Raw genomic sequence first — 27990 nt, forward strand, 5'->3', positions numbered from 1 at the left:
GGAAAAAAGTGAATTTCTTGTATTTATTAAGCATTATTTTTTGCTGAAAAAAACCATCACTCAAACCAAAGCTAAGCTTGATAAATACTACGAGAACTCTGCACCATCAATTTCAATGGTAAAAAAGTGGTTTATTGAATTTCGTTGTGGACGTACAAACACAGAAGATGCCCAGTTGAGGTCCCTACACCCGAAACAATTCACGATATGGTGTTGGTCGATCGGATATTGAAAGTACGAGGGATTGTGGAAGCATCTCACATGGCTCAGTGGTTTCAATTTTGAATGATCACTTGGGAACGAGAAGGCTTCCCCAAGATGGGAACCGCGTTTGCACTCAATCGACCACAAATGCAATCGTGTGACAACTTCGCAGGAGTGTTTGGAGTTATTCAACCGAAATATGGACGAGTTTTTGTACCGTTTCGTAAACGTGGATCCACCACAACGCACCAGAGACCAATCAGCTTTCCAAATAGTGGATTTATCATGGTGTATCGGCGCCAAAGAAGGCCAAGGTGGGTTTGGAAGCCAATAAAGTCATGGGGACTGTTTTTTTGGATAATCCACATTGAGAACCTTCAAAAGGGTAAAACAATCAATGATGAATATTATGATAACATATTGTGTCGATTAAAAAAAAACGCATTTAACCAATAAAAATTTCGTTTTCAAAATTTTTGCAAATATCAAAATAGCCCTAGCATGGTCGAATATACCATTGAATGTAATTAAAAAAATTTTATTACTTTTTCGAGATTGTCAAAAAAGTTCACCCACAAAACGCGGTAAAGTTTGGAAATAATTTTTTTTTATTCAAAAAACGCAAATAGTTTTTTTTTATAAATATATCAACCTGGCTCGAATATATATTTAAAATTTGCGGTAACTGAAAAAAATCCGCTGTTTTAGTATAAAAAATAGAAAAGGTAAGACAAATTTAAGAAAATTTGGACTTTAAAAAAAATGTTATAGTAAATAACACAACATTTGCCATCTCGTGGTGCTAGGGCCAAAATTTGATTATAGCCCTAGTGTACACATATGTGCAATTTCCATGGCATAAATCCATGAATTAGGCTGCGAAATGCCCCTCATCCACCCTATTCACCAAATTTATCCTATTCTCAGAATTTCTTATTTCCAAACCTGAAGAAATGGCTCAGCGGAAATATATTTGACTTCAACGATGAAATCATCTCACAAACAAATACTTATTTTGATAACGTCTACGAGTACAAATTTTATTTTTTGGTAGGGATAAAAAAATTGGGGAACATTGGACAAGTGTGTAGAGTCATGGACTTATTGATCCATCCTGTATTTTACATGAGTTTTATCTCTTCCAACGACCATTCATCTATCTTATTCGATACCGATTTCCCACAAATACCCTAATTAGAATATTTGGCCCTGCTCTATAGCATGTTTCCCGTCCAGTTCGTTAGCCGTTGGTCAACTCCAAAATCACTTCGAGCATCGACTATTAAGAATATATTCACATTGTTAACTACACCTTCTATATCCAAGAATGATGCTAAAAACAAGTAAGAAAGTATGGTCGATCAAGACAAAACATTTTTATTTTAAAAATATCAATAATTTATATTCGTGAGTGATTTTCGGAAGTGGGCCTTATATGGGAACTACGACCAATTATGGACCAATCATAATGAAATTAGGTCGTGTGATTTGTGTCTATATAAAAGTTATTTATTTTGAATTTTGTGTGTATACCAACATTAATGCACGTTAAAGTGATTTTCTATTATGGACCGATCGTAACAAAATTTGGTGACCTGAATTTCGTATATATAAGACTTATTTGAAGCAAAACTTGTGTAAATACCTATATAAATTAAACATTTATGACCGATAAAGTCCAATTTCGGGAGGACATTTGTATGGGGGCTAGGTGAAATTGTAGTCCGATTTCAGTGAACAGACAAGTCGATCGGTATACTTTAAGGTGGTGTAGGGTATAAACAGCAAAATGATGCTTGGTTCTTTTTTGAAATTGTATATTTCTGAGGGAGAAAAGTAGTACTTTTTAACGTCCTAAATAAAAAATCATAAAAATAACATTTCAATCATACTCTTTCTTAGTAAAAAACCAACCTTTGAGGCAAAAATTTTATTTATATTTTGGTAAATTTTTTTTTACAATAAATTTGTAACACATGAATGTTTTATTATGAGCTCTCACTACAATATTCAGGTGAATTTGCATACAATGTTTGTTACCACAATGGAGAAAAAAATACCAAAAATGATCAATGCTTTGACAAAATATAAAACATTGTTTCACACAAAAATTAACTAATATAATATTATTTAGAACTCGAGTCCAAATAGGGGGAAAGTAAGTTAAAAAGTTTTGTTACTTTTTTAAATAATATTTTTTCTTGAGAAATTGAATCCTGATTTGCATGTTTTAAGTATTGTTTTTGTAACACAAACATTCGCCAAAATATAGTATTTGATAATTCAAGCTTGACATGAGTTCAGTGTGAAAAGCGAGAAATTTTTTTAATTTTTTTCTTCTAATGCTACATTTCTAACATTTTAAATTAATGAACTTACTAATATAAATGTTATCTTTAAGGTTTCTGAGTGACGCAATAATCAAGGATAGTAGGATTTATGGGTAGTTTTTCGTATAATGGTACCAAAAAAAGTGACCTTATGGTACTTTTTTTATTTTTTCGAATTGTACATTTTTAGAATCAAGGAATGTGGGACTTAGTGGTAGGTTTTTCTTCAAATGGTACCAAAATTTGTTATAATAATGAAATTAGAAATATATGATTCTGAATGAGTTACGTTATTTTGTGTTCTTATACAAGTGACTTGAATTTTCTAGAAATATGAAATTAATCTCGCATAGACTTAAGTACTTTATTCTTCTGATTCTAACTTAGAAACTTTTTTCTTATCTATAATGGTACTTTTTGTATTTTTTTAAATATTGAACTTATGACTTATGATCCATAATGAAGTGAAAAAAACGTCTTAAGGTAGTTTTTGAGTTTTATGTTACAATAAAATTAAGCATAAATAAACCTAACTGAAGTGAGACTGTTCAAAGTGGTACTTTTTCCACCTATTTTTAAGTTAAGATTATAACAATGACCCTAAAATATGAATTTAAACACATTGATTTCTACGGAATGGGAATGCACAAAGTGCTTTTTTAATTTTACAATTTAATGAGTCTAGAAAAATTATTTTAATCATATGTAACCTTTAAAGAACTAAGGGGAATTAAATTTTACCATTCTTTTGAGAAAGTCAAGCAAAAGTCAACATGTTTGTGAAATTGATAACTGGTATTACTTTAAGCTCTACCAATGTTTTCTGATAACAACCTTAAACAAACAGGTAAATACTAGGGTATTCAATCGATTAACCGTTAATCGGTTAACCGATTAATTTTAGACGGTTAACTGTTCGAATAATTTAAAATTGCCGATTTTCAAATAACAAATAAACCGATTAATTTGTGTCGATTAACCGATTAACCGAAATTCCCTTTTTTGCACTTTAAACTATTTTTTTGTATTTATTTTTCCCTTTCAATTCAAATACAAATTTCAAATTAAATTTAGATATTTTTGGAACATCCAATAAACATGATTAGTGAGTATGTATAACAACTGACATATTTAATTTACATGTCTTTGAAACTTTGTATTTACATGTATAAACGAAACTTTTTTTTTGAAATGAGTCTTTTATCATAACTAAACGAAACTATTAAATTAATCAAAATCTAAAGCAATCCAAAAATCATGCTTTTGATTTCTCCAACATATACAATCATCGAGAGAGGGTTTTTCCAAGAAAAGTTTTATTAAATTTAAAGAAAAAATCGTTTAAATTATATTCTTTTTATAAAAGATTATTTCAGAAGGTCTCACTAAAACCCTAAAAACTCACATCTTTGCTGCAACAACGTCATAATTAAAAAAAGTTGTTTCGATAAAAACGCCTTTGAATGTTTTATGACATTTTACTCTTTCTTAAATAAATTTTGAACAAATTTTTACTTATCAAATAAACGAGAAAACATGAATTTTAATTTTGATATTTACAACAAAAAATACTCTCATACAAAAAATAATTGACTTTTTTGAAAACTGATCATTTTGTATTACTCAGTTCAAAAAACACGGATTTTGAGTTATGACGTTGTTGCAGCAAATAGGCGATATGTTCACAAAAATCATCTCAAATACCTTATTTGCCGTTTTTTATGTTTTTGTACACAAAATTCGTTATTGTATTTTCAATTTAAAATTAAAATAGAAATTATTCGGTTAATCGAATAATTTTAAATTAACCGATTATTAACCGAATAAATCTAAACCTCGATTAATTATTTGCTCGATTAACCGATTAAACCAGAAACCCGATTAATTGAATACCCTAGTAAATACTCAATAAATATAATTAAAACTACCCTCAAAGACTAGAGAGTAAAATAAAAATTGCTCCCCTCAATGCACAGTTCAGTTGATAAGAATGATGAGATTTTGATGATGACATAAATCTGGTGGTGAATTCAATACTCGTAGAAACTTTTTGCTGGGGGGAGAAAATAACTATGAAAAACATATTTCACTATTCATACATAACTGCTGCACGAGTATCTAGGAGTTTTTTTTTTGCTTTTTAACATGAATATGAGCAAGTTAAAATATATTGGCACGCGATTCGGCCAAAGTGAAAAATAAAACAATCTGATTGCTTTTCCCAAGCAATAATAAATGTCCAGATAGCAAAAGATTTTGCTCCACAGCTATAAATTTTGAGACAATGAACTAACACACACAAAAAAAAAAAGAACTAAATAAAAACGTAGTGCAAAACATTGATTTTATTACTTCAGGGAGGGAGTTTAAATGTTGTTTTATAGCAACAGGGTTAAAAGTGCTGGCTTTAGATTCTTTTTTTTTTTTTGTTTGGCAATAAACTTCATACTTGGCCATGACGGAGTATTTAACAAAACGAAAATAGGAAATACGTAACTTTATTTTTCTTTATTTTGTAGTATTTTTGGCAGAATGAAGTTGTTTTATATTAAATTTCATAAAAGTTAAGTGCTTTGTAATTTATATCATAAAATATTTATGTTACGAGTACTTTTGTGCTAAAACAGTTCTCAGAGATTTAAGTCAAGTGTCTGTGTGCTTGAAATTTCAATTATAATGGAAAAATGTCTCTTTGAATTTTTTTATTTTTTATTTTTAGTTTTGAGAATTTCCTTTTTTTTGCAGTGTTTTACAATTTTTTGTTTAATACATATAATTGACATTAATTATTTAAAAGTCTGTTAAAAGTTTTACTTTTAAAACAATACTAACACACGTTTATACAATTATATAGAATTTATAAAATTTAGAGAGAATTTTGCAAAGGCCAAGTGTTAAATGTTCAACACATTTATTTCACACTTATGTCTAGAGATGACATTTCAGGGATAATTATCTTGAATTTATTTATGAACATTTGAAAATTGTTTATTGTATTAAGTTTCACTATTTAAGTTTTTACGTTTAAAGTAAAATGATAAAAGTTGTAAATTATGCAAAGTATAAAAATATATCCTTTTAAAGCAATAACACTACTACTAATTCAGGCTAGGCAAATTTATAGAAGTCGGTGACAGTGGCGAATTCAAGGTAAAATATTTATATATGTATGAGTTTCTCAACTCCATATTTAAAAAATTAATTCGAACGAATGAATTTGTTGAATTCGCCACTGCCAATATCACAGTGTGGGAATATGAATTCATGGGTATGGGTATTGACAAGTTCAATGAGTTATCCAGGTTCTGTCGAATTTTATCCAAATACCCAGAAGTCGTAGGGTACATTTAAAGGGAAAACAACTCATGGACGGAGTCTTGCTCAGAGACTCTCTTCTTAGTGAAACACACTTTCCTGGTTGTATAGAAACTGAAATTAGGTACTACAGCAAGGAGGATACTGCATCTGAGGGTCTCATTCACGGTGTCCGAACGCAGTTTTTCCAGCTATGCTACGAAATATTCCACAGGGCGCATTCACTCTATTGTCTATTTGATATTTTCAGGGGATGTATTCGTAGGAAGTTATGCCCAGAGGGTGGAGAGAGGTAAACATAATCTCTATACCTAAAGCCGGTAAGGCTTGTCACTTGTCACTCGAAGCCAAATGACTTTAGTTCTATCAGCCTATCGTATTTTCCGCTGAGGACTCCTGAGCGATTGATTGATATTTAGGAGCAATATAGAGATGCACCTCATAAGCAACGCTCAGCTCGCCTATCTCAAGGGTAAGAATGTGGTTGTGGGTTGCAGAATATACTTTAGCTGAGTTATTGAAGAAAGAGGTAGCCTTTAATGGCATTCAGATAGAGACAATAAGAGAGTCGTTGTTAGTTGAACTTGGGGTTGAGGTCTTCCTGGTCAGTTGGATAGTTTCGATGCTTGGGAGCAGGATTATCAACTTAAACATAGGGGATGACAGGATTAGAAGACGGGTTACCAGGTGTACACCTCAAGGTAGAGTATTGTCTACCCTGTTATGGTTACTAGCGGGGAATTCTATTCTCAAGATCTTTGAATCTAAGGTACGGAAGAATATTTCTTATGCGAACCACGTTATGATTCTGATCAAGGTAAAGTTTCCTTGGGCAATCAGCGAAATCATGTCACCTGGACGGCACTAGATGACATCTTAATCTGGGCCAAGGCAAATGGCTGGGTGTAAACCCAACGAAAACAGAGAGTACCTACTCTTTGCCAGGAAATATAGGGTAGAGAGTTTTAATTTGTCGGAAACATACAGTGTTGAGCTGACTTTATCAGACCCATCTACACATGAAAGAAATCCATTGGTATGAATTGAGGACTATGACCAGGTATGGTCTGTTGTGAGGTCCATTACTACTTATGGTTGCACGATTTGGTGGGAAAGAAGTAGTTACAGGAAGATAGTCAGTAAAGTTCTGAGATGTGCTTACGTTGGCGTAGATTTAAATAGCATATTCAATGTTTTTTGCTGGACTTAGCATGTTTTCTTATTATTATTTTTTTTTTGTGGAGTTAGCACATTTGCGTATCACTGAAAAATCATCAGTTAGAAACAAAATAACGAAATTTTTTATTGCAAAATATGTATCTTCTGTTTTACTATCTTTCTGCATCAAAATCTTAATTTCAATCAAAAGTGGACTTGTTACGTTTGCGTACTAAGCTATCGATATGCTAAACTCGTACATAGTGTTTAACTGTATGAGGTATGTAGAAGCGTTATTGGAAATATAAACAATCAGATTGTGCTGGGTACTGTAAGATACAGGGAAATTATGTAGCAGATGAACTAGCCAGACAGAGTTCAGATTTGGACTATATTGATATTCGAAAAATTCGGAGACTCTATGTCCTAATACGGGTGTAGTATAAAGGATTTCAGGGTTTCCAATGCTATTTGGCCAAAGTTGAATGCAAAGACAACCAGAATACTAATTAGGTTGGATAGGAAAAGTGTAAGGTCTTTAGTAGGAGTGATAACCGGCTGCCACTAGAATATAAGCTTTAGGTAACAGGACTCTCAGAATTCCAATCTATACTTATTTTCTGTCTTTTTAGATTGGGTTTTCACTTTATTTATTTTTATAAATATCAACTTACTTCCTTCTATTTCTAATGGGTATCACAATGGATCTCCGGGTGGACCAGTAATACACACTACTTCAAATCTATCTGTCTACAATAATCTATAAGATGTTTAATATTCAAACAAATTCATGGAAGCCTTTTGCAAAAACAAGGCAAAGATGATTTCAGTTGAGTTTTTGTGAAATAAAAAACAAAGAATTTTTGACCTTTTTCACTTTATTTCTTCTGGCCATAAAAAATTTAAAGTTCTCCTGAATTTAGAAATCCTCTTAACAACTTTAGAACTGTTAGTCGAAGATTTTAAAATGTTTTTCTAGAAATCAAAACAGGATATAGCTTAGAAAATCGTCTTTAGTCAAAGGATACTATATCGAAAAATACATCTTCCATTTTCGAAAGATTTTAATTAAATATTGTTACGTTTTAACCTTTTCAAAACGTTGGTTTATTTCCTTTAAATAAACCGGATACTTTTGATTGCAAATAAAAGCCATTTAGTAGTTTAAAAATTGCAACAACTCTTTATTTATTTAAAATGTACAACAACAGAATTAAATAGTCAATCAATGTTTTTTATACACGTTTATAAATTCGCAGAAATACAGACACACTTTATAATGTACACGAATTCACTTGAAAAACACAGCACTCAGTTGATGTTTATTCGAAAAGCGTCTCTGATAAACTCACTCACTACTGCAACCTCTGCCACTATTTATAACACTGCCATCTGCACTCTAGATTGCTCTTTAACTGTCTAGAGCTTTCTAATACATACACCATCTGTGGTGTACTTTCTACAATGTTCTTTAACTGAATATTCGAATTCGAATATACGGTCGCAGCTAACAGCGTTGCCATACTTACGATCAATGGTCAACTGATAGCTTTTATTCAATGTTAATAGCCCACAGATATGTTAAAGTTTGCTATTACAGCACTGTTTGAAAGCATTATGCAACTTTAAATCAGCCGTTAGAATCGTTATATTTGAATTCAAGTACAATTTCGTAACAATATGATCCCTTGAACGATTAAAAATATATATAAAAATAAGAATGGGAACGCTTTTGTGTATATTTTTATAACTTATTGTATAATGAACGTGAGAGTGTTGCTAGTTTTAAATTGCGTAACATACAGGTGAATTCAAATCTGTAACCACTTTCACCCTCTTTATGCAGATTTGGTTTTATATTTTTTGGTCTCTCATTTTGCTATTTCTAAAATACTACTGTTCTTCTTTTCTCTTTCTTTTATGTCCCTTTATTTCGGCAGGGCATACTTTTAAAATCTCTCTCTTGAAGGGCATCAACATGAAGCTATTCATTTAATATTTATAGCGGGAAAGAAAGCACTTTGGTAATTAACAAAAACTTATTATGACCATGCACCCTGATATGGGAAGTTTTAATGAAATAGGACTATCGCTTCAGATATATTTCCAATTTTTTTGAAATTCCCCCACTATACGACACCTAGTATAAATTCGCCTTTGTACAAATAAATCAAAATAGTTTTCTTAAGTATTTTAGCTGAATTCAAAGTCCATAGCTTCCTTATATTAGAATCTAATTGTAGTACATACTACTGAAGATCAGCATAAATTACAGCAATTTAACGATATTGAAATTTTATTTACGTAATTTATTTTATTTCCCTACAACTAATTACACAAACTATAAAAAAACTAATTTCCATATTAAACTCGTACATAATTTCAATTAATTTCACAATGGAATGTCTATGCTGGAATACTTTTAAACCATTAATTAACTGGAGAAGCCCTGAACACAGATTGACAAAAAAAAAATATGAAGAAAAAAAAACAAGTGGTAGATGTCCCCAACGATAAAAGATTTCCGGTAAGAGTTTTTAAATATGCCATATTGATTATCCAAAAAACTGAAATCGAAAAAAAAAAAAATAATGATAGAAGATAAAGATTCGAAAGAAACCAAAAGGGATTTCTTAATGTACTTTGAAGCTGTGGCGGCTTAAAAACAAAAATAAACCTCTCTCTCTATACACTTTATTTCTACTGGCATTTTGTCCACCAGTTTAATTGATGGCTTTTAGACTTTAAAAAGACACTGAAAATTGGTTTTTGGATTCTTGACTGAAAGTGGATTTTTTGTATTTTTATTTTTGATGTTGAAGATGTTGAAAACCAAAAAAACAAATACAAAATAAGTGCTAATAAACACGTGATTTACTTTTATATATTTTATTATATTCGTTTCAAAATACATCTACGCGTAAAGAACAACAACAGCCAACATGTTGCAAGTTCTTATAAATGGCTATTTATATATGTGTATGTGTGTTTGTGGTACCCATACACATGTTACCTATGGAAACATCAATGAGTTTTACTTATCTTCTCTTTAGATCTCTCATCAAAATACTGTTCATTAATTTTAAAATTAGGCTCGTTTTCAAATGAAATGAATTGAAATGAAGTTTCATTCGCCTCATCACCATATTCATTCGTAACCATACTCCTATATACTTATTCCAAGCTTGTCATCTACTAAATAAATGCATTTTTCGTTCGTTGGGCTCTTCTTTCTTTTGTTTTTGTTTGTTTTTAATACAACCATGTGTTGGCCTCTTTGTTTGTCCGTCCGTCCGTCCATCGCTCCATTCAACCGCCTGTTCGCCTTACAATTTGGCCTGCATTACTATACTTTGGTTTGAGTATTGTTTTGTTTTCTTTTTGTTTTTTTGACTGTTTTACCAAAGTCGCATAAATTAATTAAGTTAGTTGGTGGAATGTCGACCTTTTGTCTGGCACTACCAAAACTCCAAACCTTTAACAAAAACAAAAAGAAAACAAAATATCATCACCATCCATCCATATTCACATGCATACACACTCACACCCATTAAAATAATGCATAAGTATGTATTTATATGCATGTAAGTAGAGTGTATGGGAGAGTGTTTAATGGCAAAGGAAAAAAGGAAGACAAAAGGAATTGTGTCGTCGTACGTGGTTGTCTCCAATTCTACCAAAAATAAATGTATTTTAAAATACTATACTCAGATACAGGTGTGGTCCTTGTTAAAAGAATCTGTAGCTGAAATTGTTCTGTAACTGTCATTCGAATATATCGAAGGACAACAAATATTTCCCTCTCCAAAGCAAATACATATTAATGTACAGGGCAACCAAAAATATACAATACCGTATTTGTTGCTATGCGTAGTATACAGTTATTTATTTATCCGTTTTCGATTTTGCTCATTATGATATATTTTTGCATATTTCGCTTGTTATAACATATCGAGCCCTTAGCCAAATTATCGTAAGCGACATTTTCTAAATTTTTTTTTTTATTGCAAAAATTAAAATTTTATGTTGTTTTAGCGTTCTTAGAATATCAAAATTGTTATAACTTCAAAATTATAGGGGGTAAGATTTTATCGTAGGTCAATGTTTACATTTTACAGTAAACGAATTTTATCGTAAGCGACACATAGTGGTATAGAAAAAAAGAAGGAAATAAATCTGTAACTTCTAAATGGTTAGATTGGTTTGAATGAAATTTCACATCCGCAAAGAAGAAGTGTTCTCGAGTTTAAGTTGTGAACGTGCACCTCATGGACCCACCAGGGCCGCTACCAAGGGTCCTCAAAGTAGGACACCTCGGGTATTATATTTTTAAAATGATCATATTTCTTCATTTGTGTTCCGATTTCAAAAGAATTACACACATGAAATCTTTTCATCGAGTGCTACAAAAGACCTAGTCGTAGCTATCAATTGTCTCTTATAGCTTAGGAGATATTCGCATTTGAAAATTAAATTTTCAACATTTTTACCCAACCCACTTCACAGTTTTTTGATAACAGCGTATCCAAATATTTTCCGATATTCTCCAGTTTTCCTTCATTGGACTAACAACATACGTATGTGTCAAATAAGAAAAGAACTGTAAAAAATTAAGTTATCGGAAAAAATTTCTAAGAGGATGTAAAGGATTTTATACTTTCCGAAAGCTAAGTTTTCATAAAATATTTTAAATGAAAAAAAAATTAAAAATTTTTGTTACCGAGGGGACCAGGTCCATTCAAAAAACACCTATTTTTTATGTAAAATTAAACTTTAGGGAAAAAATTCTCAAATCGCATTTTCGATATCAAAATATAATAACCGATTTTAGATAGCCCAATATGCTTTTAATTATTTTGTAAAGGATTCCGATAACTCCGACCCTGGTATGGATATTATAGCCAAAAAACTAAAAATTTCCATTTTTGGGATTTTTCAACACTTTTTTGGGAATTGCGGGATTGCTGATAATAAATTTCACAATTCGTTTTTATTTTTCCATTTTAAATGGAAAATTTTACATAACTGTGAAATTTCATTAAAAACTATTCATAAATAACAATTTTATTTCAATTCGAAAAATTTGTATCTATGCAAAAATTCAATAAAAAATATTTTTTGTAAAATTTTTCAATAAAGTATTCCATGAATTTTTAATTGTCAAAAGTTATAAATATTTTTGACAAATAGACAAATAGCTTGAACGAAATTATAATATATCGCATCATAAACTTTTTAATTCTATGGATAAATAAATTTCAAAATAATTGAAAAAACCTTCTCCTGTAAAATTTGTGTTTTGTTGCTTACGATAATTTGGCGCTAAGGGCTCGATATTTTTGCATATTTTACAGTGCTAGGTAAAATCTCTGCAAGTTGTGAAGTTTTCCCTAATTAATTTGCCACGTAAACATATCAATGGATAAAGGTAAAATGGTAAAAAAACTGAACTAAAAAAATGATTTCTTATCGAAAATTATGGAAAAAATGTCTATTAAAAAACAATATATTCTAATACATAAAAAGATCAAAACATAACAAAAAATTCATAAAAATTAACGAAGTTTTCAAAAAAGAAATCCGCGTTATATAAAACTCGTGTAAAAAAAATCGCGTATTTGAAAAAATGGTTTCTAATTTGAGTTCGCGTTATATCGAATTCGCGTGAATAAAGTACCGTGTAAATGGAGGCTTACCTGTATATATTTCAAAGATCGCGGTGTTAAAAATTCAAAAAGAAAATGGTATGAGGACACCTAAACTCTCTATTACATTCGTGCAACAAAAATTCGATGGAGACTTTATTAGTTCTGGAATTATAAATAAAAATGTTATTAAAAGTACGTTTTTTCATATAAATTCATATAAAAATATAAAAAAATAACACCGCGATCATTTTTACATTGAAATATATATTTTAAAATTTGAGCTTTAACCTTTTGGAAGTAAACAATTTTATTCACACCACTTTAAAGACAATTTTTGCCCTTAAAATGGAATCAAAAATTATATTAGACTTTGAGTAGCTTCGAGGATATGGACAATTATGTGTATATATATATATATATTAGAGTGCTCCAAAAAAATTAAATTGCGAATTTTGACCGTCCCCCCCTCTAGAATTGTTCTATGTATTGTAGAAACACATTGTGTAAAATATTAGGATGATAGGATAACGTTAACTGGTGGCGCAACGACGCTGAAGTTTTGAGGTGCATTTACAAGGGGAAAATATGTAATTTTTTCAGTTTTTGTAAAAATTTTGCCATTAAATAATGACTTTTACAATTTAATTAAAAAGAATCGAAATGTGTATGTAATTGTCGTTATAATAAGATATAAAAGACAAAAATCGATGAAAAAATGTTAATGTTATTAAAAAATCGCCAGGCCATTAACGTGTCTCAGGCCACTAGAACAAGAAATTTATGAACAAAATTAACATATTTTGAGAAATATTAAAATAAAAGCTTATTTTTAATTAAAATATATCCATATTTACTTGTATATGAGTTTTTGTCCTCGTAGGATATCGTTAACCTATTCGCAGGTATGACCAAAAAAATTTAATTTTTTTAACGGCAGTTTCAAAACTCCAATTTCAAATTTTTAAAAATTTTGTTAAACAAATTTCAGAATTTTTTGATCATCACATGGGGATTTATTGACAACATAATAGGGAATAAAAATGTGAAAAAAGTATGTCAATACCTCCTATAGTTTTTCCGTACCTGCGATATAAATTTTGCGATTTTCGAGAAAAACTAATTTTTTGGCCATACTTTGGGGAATGACCAGAATTTCCTTACTGTAATGATTTTTAAGTAAAAGCTATTCTGAATAATATAGTCCAGGTAATTTTAAATATAGTCTGAAAGTTTTACTAAAATCGGAAAACTTTAACCCTTAAATCGTGAAGGTCAAAGGTCAATTTTTTCAATATTTGGAATTTCTCATGGAAAGATAGCGAAATATTATATATTTTTGGGCCGATTTTGATGAAACTTAAGAAAAATATAAAATGAAGTCTAGTATTCACAATAACAGTACAAAAATGGAAATTAACTCTTAAGAGTACTTGGGGTCCAAATGACCCTCAACTTTTAAAATGATAGATATCCCACTCGCATCCCACTAAGGGACTAAAAATATCTTAAAGGAATGGACCTAGGCTTTCTTTTGAGCAAAAAAAAAAATTAAAAAAGGGCCCATATTGGAAAAAAATTTTGATTTTGCAAAAAAAAATTAAAAAATTGTATGTCTTGCGTTACAAAATATTTATTTTGATAGATATCCCACTCGCATCCCACTAAGGGACTAAAAATATCTTAAAGGAATGGACCTAAGCTTTCTTTTGACTACAAAAAAATTTTAAAAAAAGGGCCCATTTGGAAAAAAAATTTGCAAAAAAAAAAGTCAAAAATTGTAAGTCTTGAGTTAAAAAATATTTATTTTGATAGATATCCCACTCGCATCCCACTAAGCGACCAAAAGGGTCTTCAAGGATAATATCTAAGCTTTTGTTTGACCTAAAAAAAAAGATTAAAAAAGGGTCCATTTTGAAAAAAAAAAGTCAACAAAGTTTTTGATTTTGCAAAAAAAGTCAAAAATTTTATGTTTTGAGTTACAAAATATTTATTTTGATAGATATCCCACTCGCATCCCACTAAGCGACCAAGTAGGTGTTCAAGGAAAATATCTAAACTTTATTTTAAGAAAAAAAAAAAAAAAGGACCCATTTTAAAAAAAAGTCAAAAAAGTTTTTGATTTCGGAAAAAAAATATTAAAAATTTTTTATTTTTTTTTTTAAATATTTTTTTTCGAAAGATCGAAGAAATAGCTATCTATACTATTTGGGACACATTTTGCTAAGAACAATAGGTAATAAGTTACATGGATAAGAAAAAACCCCTGTTTGACCAAATTGTCAAAATTTTACCCCCTATAACTCAGAGAGTTCTCGACCGATGTTGTTGAAAAATTGTGTCTGAGTTACTATCCAATAGAGCTAACCTTGGTGCAAATTTCATCCCGATCGGAAGACATCGATTTCAAAAGTTGGTTCACTTGACATGAAATGCCCCATATATATAATATTAGACAAATTTAAAAAATTTTTCAATTTTCAAATCGCAATATTTTTACATCGGAATGAGGTTCCATTGAAAAGGTCACTGATATGAGAAACATATTGGATATATTATGTATGTGGCAAATTTCATTCGGAGATGGTGAATCCGACTGTTGTCCGCTTTGACATGGATCTTCCTTCCCATATAGATTTTTATATTGAAAATCCAAAAATAAAAACAAATTTTTAAAGTTATTATCAGTAATCCCGCTATGCCAAAAAAAGGGTTGAAAAGTCCCAAAAATTTTATTTTTTAATTTTTGTACTATGATATCTATACCAGGCAACCCTTTACAAAGTAATTCGAATCATATATGGCCTTATAAAATGGTTTACTGTATTTTGATATCGACTATTTTAGAATTTTTGCCCTATAGTTGAATTTTACATAAAAAATATGCGTTTTTTGGATGGGCCTGGTACCGTCAAAGATTTTTAAATTTGTTTTCATTTAAAATATTTAATGCCAAATTAGCTTTTCAAAAAGTTTCAATTTCTAATAAGTCTTCATAGAATTTTTCTAGATAACTTAAAAAGAAAAAAAAAATTACTTTTTCATAAAAACTAGCGAAAAATGCCATTTTTAAATTTCTAAGTTCAAATGCATATAATTATGGAGTCAATCACGATTTTTAAACAATTATTTTTTTTGTTTGACATATATATTTGTTGTTAGTCTAATAAAAGAAAAATGGAGAAAATCGGGAAATATTTGGACCCGCAGTTATCAAAAATCTGGAGTGGGGTGGGTAAAAATTTAGCAATGTCAAATCGAACAGGTTTGAAGTTACAAATTTATTTCCCTCTTTTTGCGACGTTTTTCAAGCTTTTGATAAAATATGTCATGAGGGTTCAATATTCAAATATATACAAAATTTACACGAAAAGTGTAAAGTTATTTAACTGGTTGAAGCCGGAGACAATGAAAGAAGCATCTTGGGACCCTGAAAAAGAGTATTGATACTGCAACATTATATATTTCAAATAGAATGATGATAATGGCAATGGAAAATAATGGTCGATGAAACACATTCTCGTCTTGTTAATCGTCAAAATAATCGCATTTTGGGTTAATCAAATTCATCAATATGTATTAATATTTGGTGGGGATTTTTGGGGCTGGAGGTATCATTGGACCATACTTTTTCGAAAACTAGTATGGGCAAGCTGCGACTGTTATTGGTGCTCGTTATCGCGACATGATAATAGAGTTCTTTCAGCCAAAATTGGAAGATATTGATTTGGATACGGTTACTGTATTAGATATTTTGTGGTCGAATACTCTCTGGGTTATCACAATAGGACCTCGATCAGTGTTGCATAACGACATTTAAAGTGATTATCTATTGGGTGCATTAATAACTTATTTATCATTTTGGTACACATCTATCATTTATTCCCACTTAGTTATTGAACATTATAGTGAAACAGCAACATTTTTTTCCTGGAAGCTTTGTTATACTTCTTTAATTTGGAAAAAAAAAACATGCCTCTGAATCACACCGAAGCTTATGGTGAATGTGTTACAATGGTTTTAACGTGCGAGAAATGGTTTGTGTGGTTCAGAATTTGACACGGAAGACAAAGATCGCCAAGGCCAGCTTAAAAAGTTTGAATACCAAAAATTGGAGGCACTACTCCATGAAGATTGTTGTCAAACTCAGCTTGCCAAATCATTGGGAGCTACTCAAGCAGCAGTTTCAAAACGTTTGGGAGAAGTAGTATTCCTACAAAAGCAGAGAAATTGGGTACCACACGAATTGATGCCGAGAGAATTCAACGCTATAAAAGAAAATAATTTTTTCACCGATTTTTGCGATTAAAAATGGATCCGTTACGATAACCCGAAACATAAGAGATCGTAAGTGAAGCCCGGCCAACCAGCCGAATCGACACTAAAGCCAAATATCCATGGCGCTAGGTAATTTTCTGTATTTGGTGTTAGAGGCTGAAATCTGACCAGACCATCACAAGGAAGCTGTACCGAATGCAACTAATTCGTTAGAAGCGATCATTGGCCGAAAAATGCCCAGTCATGAAACCGTTATATTCCATCATGACAATGCTCGGACACATGTTGCAATACCTATTAAAAATTATTTAGGTTGGGAAGATTTTCTACTCCCGCCTTATAGTCCGGATCTTGAACCGACCTTGCTCCGACAAATATTTGTTTCGATCGATGCAGAACGCTCTCTCTGGGATACGTTTCACTTTGAAACCGAGTATCGTTCTTGGCCTCAAAAGATGAGCAATTCTTTTGGCTCGGAATCCATATTTTGCCAAAAAGATTTGACAAGGTTATAGCTAATAAGGCCCAATATTTTGAATAAATTTATATTGTACAAATGTTTCAAAATACACCCATATAATTTTTGGCACATTATATTATAAAGGAGAGATATAACAGAAGTGAGCCAAAGACAAGAAGAAATAATAGCTATTTAATCCATTTTTAGATAAAAAAAAAGCTCAATTACGTATTCCTAATCATCCATATTCCGATTAAAAATTATCCTAGTGGTATAACTTATAGGGATTCTTAAACCAAATATGTATGAGTCAATTCTTTGAGATAAACCTGGACAAAATATGAAACAATTTGTTATATTATTGATTGCTATAGCGATACAAATTTCTTCCTTCTTCAATCTTCTAATATCTGATGTGGCAAAAACACATTCTATGATATTGGCGAAGGAAGGAGCTGTTTCACCCATCAATCTAACAATTTCGGTACCAAAATCTTAAACAACTACTTAAGAAAGCTTTAAATTTAATAAAATCTTGTTTATCCGCAATATATTATAGAATTTGTGACCATAGGCAGTTTCACTGACTTTACTAATTAGTTATTTGAACTCGATCCAATACTGTATATGAGCTGAGCTGAATCTTTATCCATTCATTTATTTATTTACTTTACTTTGAGAAATGGGTGAATGTCGGTTATAAATTAAAAATTGCCGCTGTTTTAAAGTATGAATCGTGCAAAAGAACCAACCACGTGTGTCTTACTCACATTAAATACTTAAACAACTAACTATACATTTATTTATATACTTATGTATGTATGGATGTGTTTATCAATGAGTGTGTGGTGGCTTTACGGAATCATTTGCATTTTAGCCTGGCCTGATTATGAAAGATGCTGCGTAGCTGATAAATGATGCCACAATAAGAGACACATTTAAGCTGGCAAGCGAACAATCCAAACAACCGACCGACCCACCATGAATGAACGATTTTAAACTATAAATTTTCGAAAATGTTTTATTTGCCTGCCTTTCGTTTCGTTGATGCCAACAGACAAACAAGCATTCAGGAGAGGGTGTATTTGTCCTTGTTTTTAAAACAGTTTCCTTAGACTTCATTTGGAAAAATAGTTGGGCTGCTAAAATTAAATTGAATTTAATTTTACGTAATAAGCGTATTCATAAAGAATTCAGCGTTAAAATTGCTTAAAACCTAAAACGAATTAACCCCTTGCTGAGCTTTAGCCAAACCTCCTTCTGTCATCCTTGATTCCTACATGGGCAGCTCTACTCGAATATTTCATTATTTTAAGTAGCAATATAAGTTGAATGTTTGGGAAAAATTAAAAACCCCAGGGAGTTTTGTTTTACCCTTAAAATGTTGTTGCCGTTGATTCTTTTCTGTTGTTGTACATAAACCAACCATTACCTTACTTAATAACTCATACTAAGTAAGTATTTGTACTATACATACTTAAGTGGTGGAACACACCTCCCCTCAAATATGTTCGTACATGCAGAATAATGGTGTATAAAACAGAACAGCCAAGGAATTGGAAAACAAATTATTAAGATATTTTCAATTTCGATTCATAGATACTTATTAAATTTTTCAAATCTTTAGCCTTTTTTAACATTTCAAAGTATTGGTCATTGTTAGCTATGACCTTTTCCCATCTTTCTGGCAAAATATGGATTCCGAGCCAAAAGAACTGCTTATCTTTTGAGGCCAAGAATGAATCAAACCAATATCGGATACTCTGTTCCAAAGTGAAGCGTATCCCAGAAAGAGAGTTCTGGACACAGAGCGGACGGGGCACTGTCTGGACTATAAAGCGGGTGAGGCAAAACTTCCCAACCACATCATTCTAAATAGTTTTTAAGTGGTTTTGCAACATGTGGCCTAGCGTTGTCATGATGGAATATTACGGTTTCATGACTGGCCGCATGCTGGCCAATGCTGACCTTAAACGAATCAGTTGCATTCAGTAAAGGTTCCCTGTGATGGTCTGGCCAGCTCTCACTCTCTTTTGCTCCTACCAAATACCGAGTATTTCCTTAGCGTCATGCATATTTGGCTTTGGTGCTGATTCGGCTGGCTTCACATACGACCTCTTACGCTTCGCGTTGTCGTAATTGACAGTGTATTTCCGGCTATGCTATGTAACATCCCGGATACGGCACTATTTCTTTTGGCGGATATCTTCAAGAGCTGTCTCAGTAGGAGATATCTGCCTAAGGGATGGAGGGGGGTTAAGGTAGTTTTCATAACTGATGCTCGTTATCGCGACATGATAGCAGAGTTCTTTCAGCCTAAATTGGAAGATATTGATGTGGATACGATTACTGCATTAGATATTTTGTGGTCGTATACTCTCTGGGTTATCACAATAGGGCCCCGATCAGTGTTGCATAACGACATTTAAAGTGATTTTCTATTGGGTGCATGACTTCAAAATGGGGCATTTACAATAGATGTGGCGTATCTTTTGATCGCGGTTTTTGTTTTTAATAACTTATTTATCATTTTGAAGGTTACTTAACTGCCATTTAAACATCAAAGTTTTTTTTTTCGGGAAACTTTGGTTTACTTCTTTAATTCTAAAAAGAAAATGCCTCTGAATCACACCGAAGCTTATGGTGAATGTGTTCCAATGGTTTTAACGTGCGAGAGATGGTTTGTGTGGTTTAGAATTTGACACGGAAAACAAAGATCGCCCAGGCCAGCTAAAAAAGTTTGAATACCAAAAATTGGAGGCACTACTCCATGAAGATTGTTGTCAAACTCAGCTTGCCAAATCATTGGGAGCTACTCAAGCAGCAGTTTCAGTATTAGTTTTCATAACTAAGGTCGGTAAGACCAGCCACTCTAAACCAAAGGATTTTAGACGTATTAGTCTATCTTTTCTCTTGAAGACACTAGAACGACTGATAGATCTACATCTAAAGATCAATATAGATACTCACTTCATTAGAAACGCTCAGCATGCCCATCTGAAGGGTAAGTCTGTTGAGAGTGCGATTCATGATGTGTTGGGTTGTATGGAGCACAGTTTGAAGAATAGGAAGTTTAGCTGCATTTTTAAATATAGAAGGAGCCTTTAATATCATAAGGATAGAGGCTATTAGGGATTCGTTAGTGGAACTTAGGGTTAACGAGTTGGATAGTTTCAATGCTGTTTAGCAGGATTATCAATGATACGATCAGAAGACTAGGATGACTAGACTAGGTGCAGTTCTTTCTTCTCTTTTGTGGTTACTGGCGGTAAACTCTATTCTCAAAATCGCAATGTCGCAATGTAATATCGCAATGTAATATACAGGGAAATGAGGTGGCAGATGAACTGCCAGACATAGTTCTGATCTAGACCATGGTACTAGGGAACGAGTGCTAAGACCTACTACAGGCTAATATTTGAAAAATGCCGGACTCCACCAACCAATCCTGGAATAGAATGGCGGATTGTCAAGTGTCAAAGGCCTTTTGTTCAAAACAGGATGCAAAGGCAACCAAAACACTAATTGGTTTAATAGGATTAGCCTCAGAATTCTAATAGAAGTGATAACCAGTCACTACTCAATTAGGACCTTCATAGGTAAATGGGATAAATAGCACACAGGATTTTTATTGGGTGTGTGGGGATGTAGAATAGTTGGAGACAGTAGATCAGCAAATTGCTAGGTAACAGATTTTTCGAGTGTTGCTGGCTGTAAATTGAGTAACATACTAGGTTTTATCAGGGGAATAGGTTGAATATTTAAAGGACGTTCTACAGTGAATTCAAATCCGTAACCAATTTGTCCCTCTCTATAAAGATTTGGATTTTTTTCTTGTTTGCTTCTCCTGGACCTTATGGTCTCCAAATGGAAGTGCACATATTTTTCCATTGCAACATTTCCCATATTGTTTTCAACACACAAATAGTTTTGCTAAACTTAATTTAATTTCACAAAAAACACATTCTTTCAAAACCCTGGAAAATACTCCATCTTAAGGAACTAATTCAACTCAACTTCACTCTATTACACTTCAATAAACGTTTGGATTTTTTTCTTTATTCCTTTTAAGATTTAATGTATACTGATTGAGTTTTAATTAATTCATTTAATTGTCCAAATGACTTCACTTGAACTCTTTGCATTTGTCCTTTAGACATTCGCAACAACAACAACATCCACCACCACCACTAGCATCAACCCTTTCCACTTCAGAATTCCCCGCCAGAGACACTAAACAAAAGCAAAAAAAAAGAAAAGAAAATATGTTGAATTGAATTGAAATCTTTCCTAATAAATAAAACTTTATCTTTTGGTTTCACAAGAAAACCACCTTCAATTCTAATTGCAGTCACTTTATTTATAATCAAATGTCCGTCAAGAAGTTAATGAAGTGAGTAATTTCTTAAGCAATTATCTCTCTTTCGTCGCATGTTCGCATATTGTTGTTGTTGTTGCCAAAGCAATGATGGTGGCAGGGGCTGCACATAGTTGTAGTTGGTGGCTTGGTTGGTTTGATCGCCGCATTAAAAATGACTGACTTGCGGATGGATGGATGGGTTTGCGCCAATAAACATTGTTAAAATTTTAATTGATTTGAAAGACTTAAGCTAATTTAAGTATTAAGAATTAATAAGGTCGACGACGTAGGGAGTTGGAGAAAAGTGTTTTCAAAGGACTCACTGACTCGCCACCAACAACAAATTGCAAAACCAAGCAGTTAAAATGAAAGAGAATAATGTTTAAGCAATTAATTGCAGATAATTTATTTCGTTAATTTAAGAGTATTTGTATTGATTTATTTATGTCTGCCAAAAGTTAATTCTCGCATTAATGAATTTCAATATAAAATTCGATATTTCAATCTTAATAAGTGTTCAAGGGCTTTAAATTGTGACATGTGGTGGAAACAAATTTTAAATAATTGCAAGAAATTTTGAAAAGTCATTAATTGACATAAACAATTTTTAAATGAAATTGGTTTAATGGAATGGTTATAAATATTAATCAAAATATGGTGTAGCACGAAAATAAAGAATGATATGCTTTAAATAATGCCCAAACTACTATGGCTGAATGTAACTTTTTATACTAAATACAGAACTATTTTTGAAACATCTCTAAACATATGTTATTCCTCAATTTTGAATAAAGGTAGAATACAAACATAATAAAACATGTAAATTTACTGATACGATTATACAATATGTTGTCATGTAAATATATGTGATTATAAAACAGCAAAAACTTTCATTACCAAGTAATGAGTTAAAATTCAAAATTCAAGCACTTACCTCAAATAATATTTGAGGACACAACCGCAACCCCATATAAATATGTCTATACTTTTAAGTTCACTAAAAATAGATTCAAGTAATGACTTAAATAACTCATTGATAACACAGCAAAAAAAGGCTTCACTAACCACTATATAGATTTGATGCACCATGGTTACCTAAGTATAAAAATAGTAAAATTTTTAATTCTATGGATAGATTTTTTTTTAATTTTTTTTCTAAAATTGTGAATTTTGTTAGATGATGATTAGTTAGAAATGATTAGTCCGATATTATTGAAGTAAACTTAGAAAAGTTCAAATTTACATAACATTCAATATGTTTGCGTTTTAATCGGTTCAATTGTTTCGGAGTTATAATAACAAATTGAAGCAAAAAATATATATTTTTTTACGTGAAAATAGCAACTTTTTTTGTTTAAAAAAACATGAAAAATCGAAAACGGAAAAATTGTTTAGATTTATTGTTTTATCGCAAAGCCACATGTAATACGAACAAAGTGAGTCGATCATTAAGGAATTGGATGAATTTCTCCATGAAGAATATTGTCAAAATAATTGACGTCCAGCAGTTCATTTCGAATAATTGGATATGTAATATATGACACCATATATCCCAGAGGTAGAGCATGCGGATGCTCGGCAAATTTTAATAAAAGCTCGAATCAAACACTACTTAATGTGTGATTTTTGCGAAGATTATCTTCAAGCTACTACAATCTGTCTTGAAGATTTTCATCGAAACTTAGTGATTTCATCGATATACTCACCCCCTAGATTTTCAATTACAGAAAGTCAATATAATAGATTTTTTAAATCACTAGGCCCCCGTTTCCTGGCTGCTGGCGATTATAATTCTAAACACACATTCTGGGGATCACGACTGATTACCCCTAAAGGTCGTGTTTTGTTCGATACAATTTCTAAAATGGATTTGAATGTGCTTTCGAGCGGCCAACCTACTTACTGGCCTACTGACCCACGAAAAATACCGGATGTTATTGATTTTAGCGTGATGAAAAATATCCTTAGAGAAATGATTCAAATTGAATACTCGCTGGAACTATCTTCAGATCACTCACCCACTATTGTTACTTTATTGAGCCCCCTAGAAATTGTAACCCCGACTGGTAATTTAGCGATGGCAGGCACAAGAATAAATTGTCTCAAATATAAAAATTACCTCAGTACACATTGCTCGGAAAACATACTGCTAAGAACACCAGAAAACATCGATCACTCTCTTATCAATTTCGATAAAAAAAAAACTCAAACTGGCCGACAAATCAGATATAATAGAATTAACCCCCCGACAAATCAGATATAATAGAATTAATTCTGCAGACGTCAAACGGCTCTTAAATGAAAAAAGAAGCTCTTGGAATTTCGAAAAATGGAATCATTGAATAAATATTTAGAAAACCTGGACGCAACCCCGCAATCGGATTACTCATTATGACGAGCAACAAAAAGTCTTAAAAGACCCGTTATATGTAAGTCCCCCTTGCCGGATAGCAATAAAAATAATTATTTTTATTTTTAATGCTATATTACGACTTGATTATTATCCTCCAGAATGGAAGGTTTCACTGGTTACCATGATACCCAAGCCGGGAAAAGATCACACAAAAGTAGAATCATACAGACCCATCAGCCTATTGTCTAATATATCAAAGCTATTTGAGAAGATACTTATGAACAAGTTGTACCCGATGTTAACTGAAAACAATTGTATTCCGAATCATCAATTTGGATTTAGAAGAAAACACAGTACTATTGAACAAACCCACAGACTTGTAAATATGGTGAGAAAAGCGTTTGAAGAAAATAAATACAGTTCTGCACTCTTCATCGACATCTCTCAAGCATTTGATAAGGTATGGCATGCTGGATTAATATACAAATTGAGTCAAAATTTACCGGCAAACACACATAAGCTGTTGGAAAGCTGTTTAACTGGTCGAACATTTAAGGTTAAAGAGGGAAACTTTTTAAGTACTGCACAACCCATTGAAGCTGGAGTCCCCCAAGGCAGCATCCTGGGACCTTTTTTATACTTGATATATTCGTCTGATATGCCAACTAACAATCGTACTCATACATCAACATTTGCTGATGATACTGCTATTCTAAGCATTCATGAAAACCCTCAAGAAACGTCTCGTTACTTACAAAACCACATATTTGGATTAGAAAAATGGTTAAAACAATGGAAAATTAAAGTCAACGAGCAAAAATGTACACACATAACATTTACATTGCATAGATAATCATGCCCCCCTATTCATATCAATAACCAAACAATAATTCAACAATCGGAAGTGAAATACCTCGGAATACATCTCGATCGTCGCCTTACTTGGAAAAGTCATATAGATGCAAAGTTGACTCAAATAAATTGAAAACAATTCAAATTAATTGGCTTATTGGCAGAAACTCTACGCTTAGTTTAGATTGTAAACTTCTACTTTATAACATGATCATAAATCCGATATGGTGTTATGGCATACAGTTATGGGGCACGGCCTCAGCGTCAAATGTAGAAAAGATCCAAAGACGCCAAAACAAGTTTCTAAGAATGATCACAGTTGCCCCCTGGTATATCAAAAACGCGAATATACACAAAGATCTAAACGTGCCCATTTAAAAACTGAAATCTCGAAAAATGTACAAAAATATTTTAAAAAAAACTTGAAGTTCACCCAAACCCGCTGGCCCGCAGCATATTAGATAACCGTGGCCACACTTGATTAAGAAGGAGGGACACAGCAGACCTAATCTAGAAGGAAGAATGCCAATTTAACCAAAACAACCATGAATACAAAATTTGTTCGTCCGGCACTGGCTGGACTAAGTAAAAATAATTTTTAGATATAAGATTTGAACCACTTATTGTTAGTTTATTAAATAATGAAGATACAATAAATAAATGATGAAAAAAAAATAATTCTCTGTATTTGGTGCAGCAAAAGGTCCTATCTGCTGCTGAAATCACTGAAGCGAGCATAGGCGGAAAAACGCCCAGAGTATGCAGAGAGAAATAAATACGTAATCATGACAACGCTCAGCCACATGTTCTAGTACCTGTTAAAAGGTATTTAGAATGAAGTGGTTGCGAAGTTTTGCCTAACCCGCTTTATAGTCCAGATCGTGCCCTGTCCGACTAGTATTTGTTGCGATCAATGCAGAACACTTTCTCTGAGACACGCTTCATTTTGAAAAAGAATATCCGGAATTGGCTTGATTCGTTCTTCGCCTCAAAAGATGAGCAGTTCTTTTGGCTCGGAATCCATATGTAGCCAGAAAGATGGAAAAGGTCATAGCTAACAATGACCAATACTTTGAATAAATATATGTATATTGTACAAATGTTTCAAAATCAAAGCTAAAATTTTGAAAAAAAATCCCGCATGTTAAAATGATACCCCAAAAATCATACAATATAAAAGTTTTATAAAACAAATTTTACATAAAAAATTTGATTTGTATACAGTTGATAAATTCAGGCCCTTAAAGGGCCTTAAAAACTTTTGATAAATTGTGCTAAGCTTTCAACCATTAAGAGTACCATAAGATAAAAATTAGATGGGTATTGTTGAAACTACTGCCTAAATTTGTTATTTTCTTTATATGTCAAAATGACCAGTATTTCCAAAATAATTTCAAAATGTATAAAACCACTACAAGTTTTTAAATGATCGCCATTAATATATGTATGTCTTCTTATATGCTGAAAATCCTCATAAATTTCATGGTTAATTTGTTTGATAATTTATTTAATGAAACTTTATACCCCATTTAAAGCTTAATAAGACACTTAACATTTGCTTTAAGACATTTTTAATGCAGCAATAAAAGCATTCTAGACGACGACAGCTAAAACTAAAATTGAAAACTTGTTTCGCCTACAACGATTAGAAGGAGAGACACAGACCTGCTTGAGAGAATTAAACAGAGCAAATTAATAGTTACAAGTAATAATATTTTAACATAACAGACTTACGGCTCAATAATGAAATTGAAATTAAAATTAAAATAATAAAAACATACATATGTAGCATAATAAAATGTCAATTCTTTTAAATGAATAATTACTAATTGTAAATTTATTTTCTGTTTTTCTTTTCATGCTGGCTGTTTAAAGGTGATGATTGTATGAGTAATATAATGAAATCGTAGCATTTTACTTTTATTTTGTTAAACTGAAATTAATAATTGATACTTCTATTGCAGATCCCTACCACTTGGCTTTACCTCAAAACTTGCAACAGTATTCAACAAATTTCTACTATACCAATGCCGCTGCTGCAGCAGCTGTCAATCAACAATATTCACATACCCAGCATGCAACATCACTATCACCAACAATGAGACCTCAAATCAGTTACGACACATCTCTATTAATGCCTCCTCAACATCACTTGTTGTCATCATCGTCGTCGTCAGCAGCAGCAGCATCTTCATCAGCGGCAGCCGCAGGTTACACTGTGGAACGCCGATAGCACCAAATGTAGTTTAATATTTTTATACAAACACGTGTCCATTGACATGGAAAACAAAGAAACAAAAATTGAAAATATTGCAAACAAAAAAAAAAAAAAATATGAAACATCCAAAACAATTATTACTTTTTTAATTTAAATATTTAAAACAAAAAACTAAAACAAAATTCAACTGTTGTAAACGTAAAAAACTAAAAAAAAACTATATTCTCTAACTGGGCACAAGTGCAAAAAGAAAAAAAATATAATAAGAACCAAATATTGTGTTGTATTGTCTATAGTATTATTTTATTTTTTTATTATTATTATTTAATATTATTTGTTTATTATTAAAAAAACAAAAAAGAAAACTATTTAAGTATAACTAACCTATTGATTGTATTTGTTACAATAGAATTTTGTTTTCGATTTCATTTTGTAGAACAGAACCTACACCTAAAATGGTGGCATTTTGAATTTAAGCAGTAGACCACACAAATTGGCATTATAATGTTGTATATAACATATTTTCAGTTAAATTATATTCAAAATTTGACGTGCATTGAAATTAAGAAATATTGTTATTGCATAGTCTTAAATGTTTATTTCCTATAAATTTACACATTTATCTTTAAACGAATTTGATTCCTTGCAAAAAATTTCTAATATTGGGTGTATGGCTTAAATGTGGGATTTTTAAAAATTTTAGCTTTTATTTTGAAACATTTGTACAACATAAATTCATTCAAAGTATTGCCAATTGCTTGACCTTTTGACCTTTTCCTATAAGGATTCCTAGACAAAATAACTGCTCATCAATTAA

General features: G+C 31.7%; 1 protein-coding gene across 1 annotated transcript in view; it reads left to right on the forward strand.

Moving 5' to 3' along the window:
- Positions 1-27530, forward strand: part of LOC135953869 (homeobox protein caupolican-like) — a 260802-nt gene extending 233272 nt beyond the window's left edge. Inside the window, exon 5 of the mRNA XM_065503891.1 lies at positions 26920-27530. Coding sequence (XP_065359963.1) covers positions 26920-27188 — 269 coding nt within the window. The 3' untranslated portion in view covers positions 27189-27530. The remainder of the gene's footprint in view (positions 1-26919) is intronic.
- The last annotated feature ends 460 nt before the right edge of the window (positions 27531-27990 follow it).

Source organism: Calliphora vicina, chromosome 3, assembly GCF_958450345.1.
Source record: "Calliphora vicina chromosome 3, idCalVici1.1, whole genome shotgun sequence".
Classification (NCBI taxonomy): Eukaryota; Metazoa; Arthropoda; class Insecta; order Diptera; family Calliphoridae; genus Calliphora; species Calliphora vicina.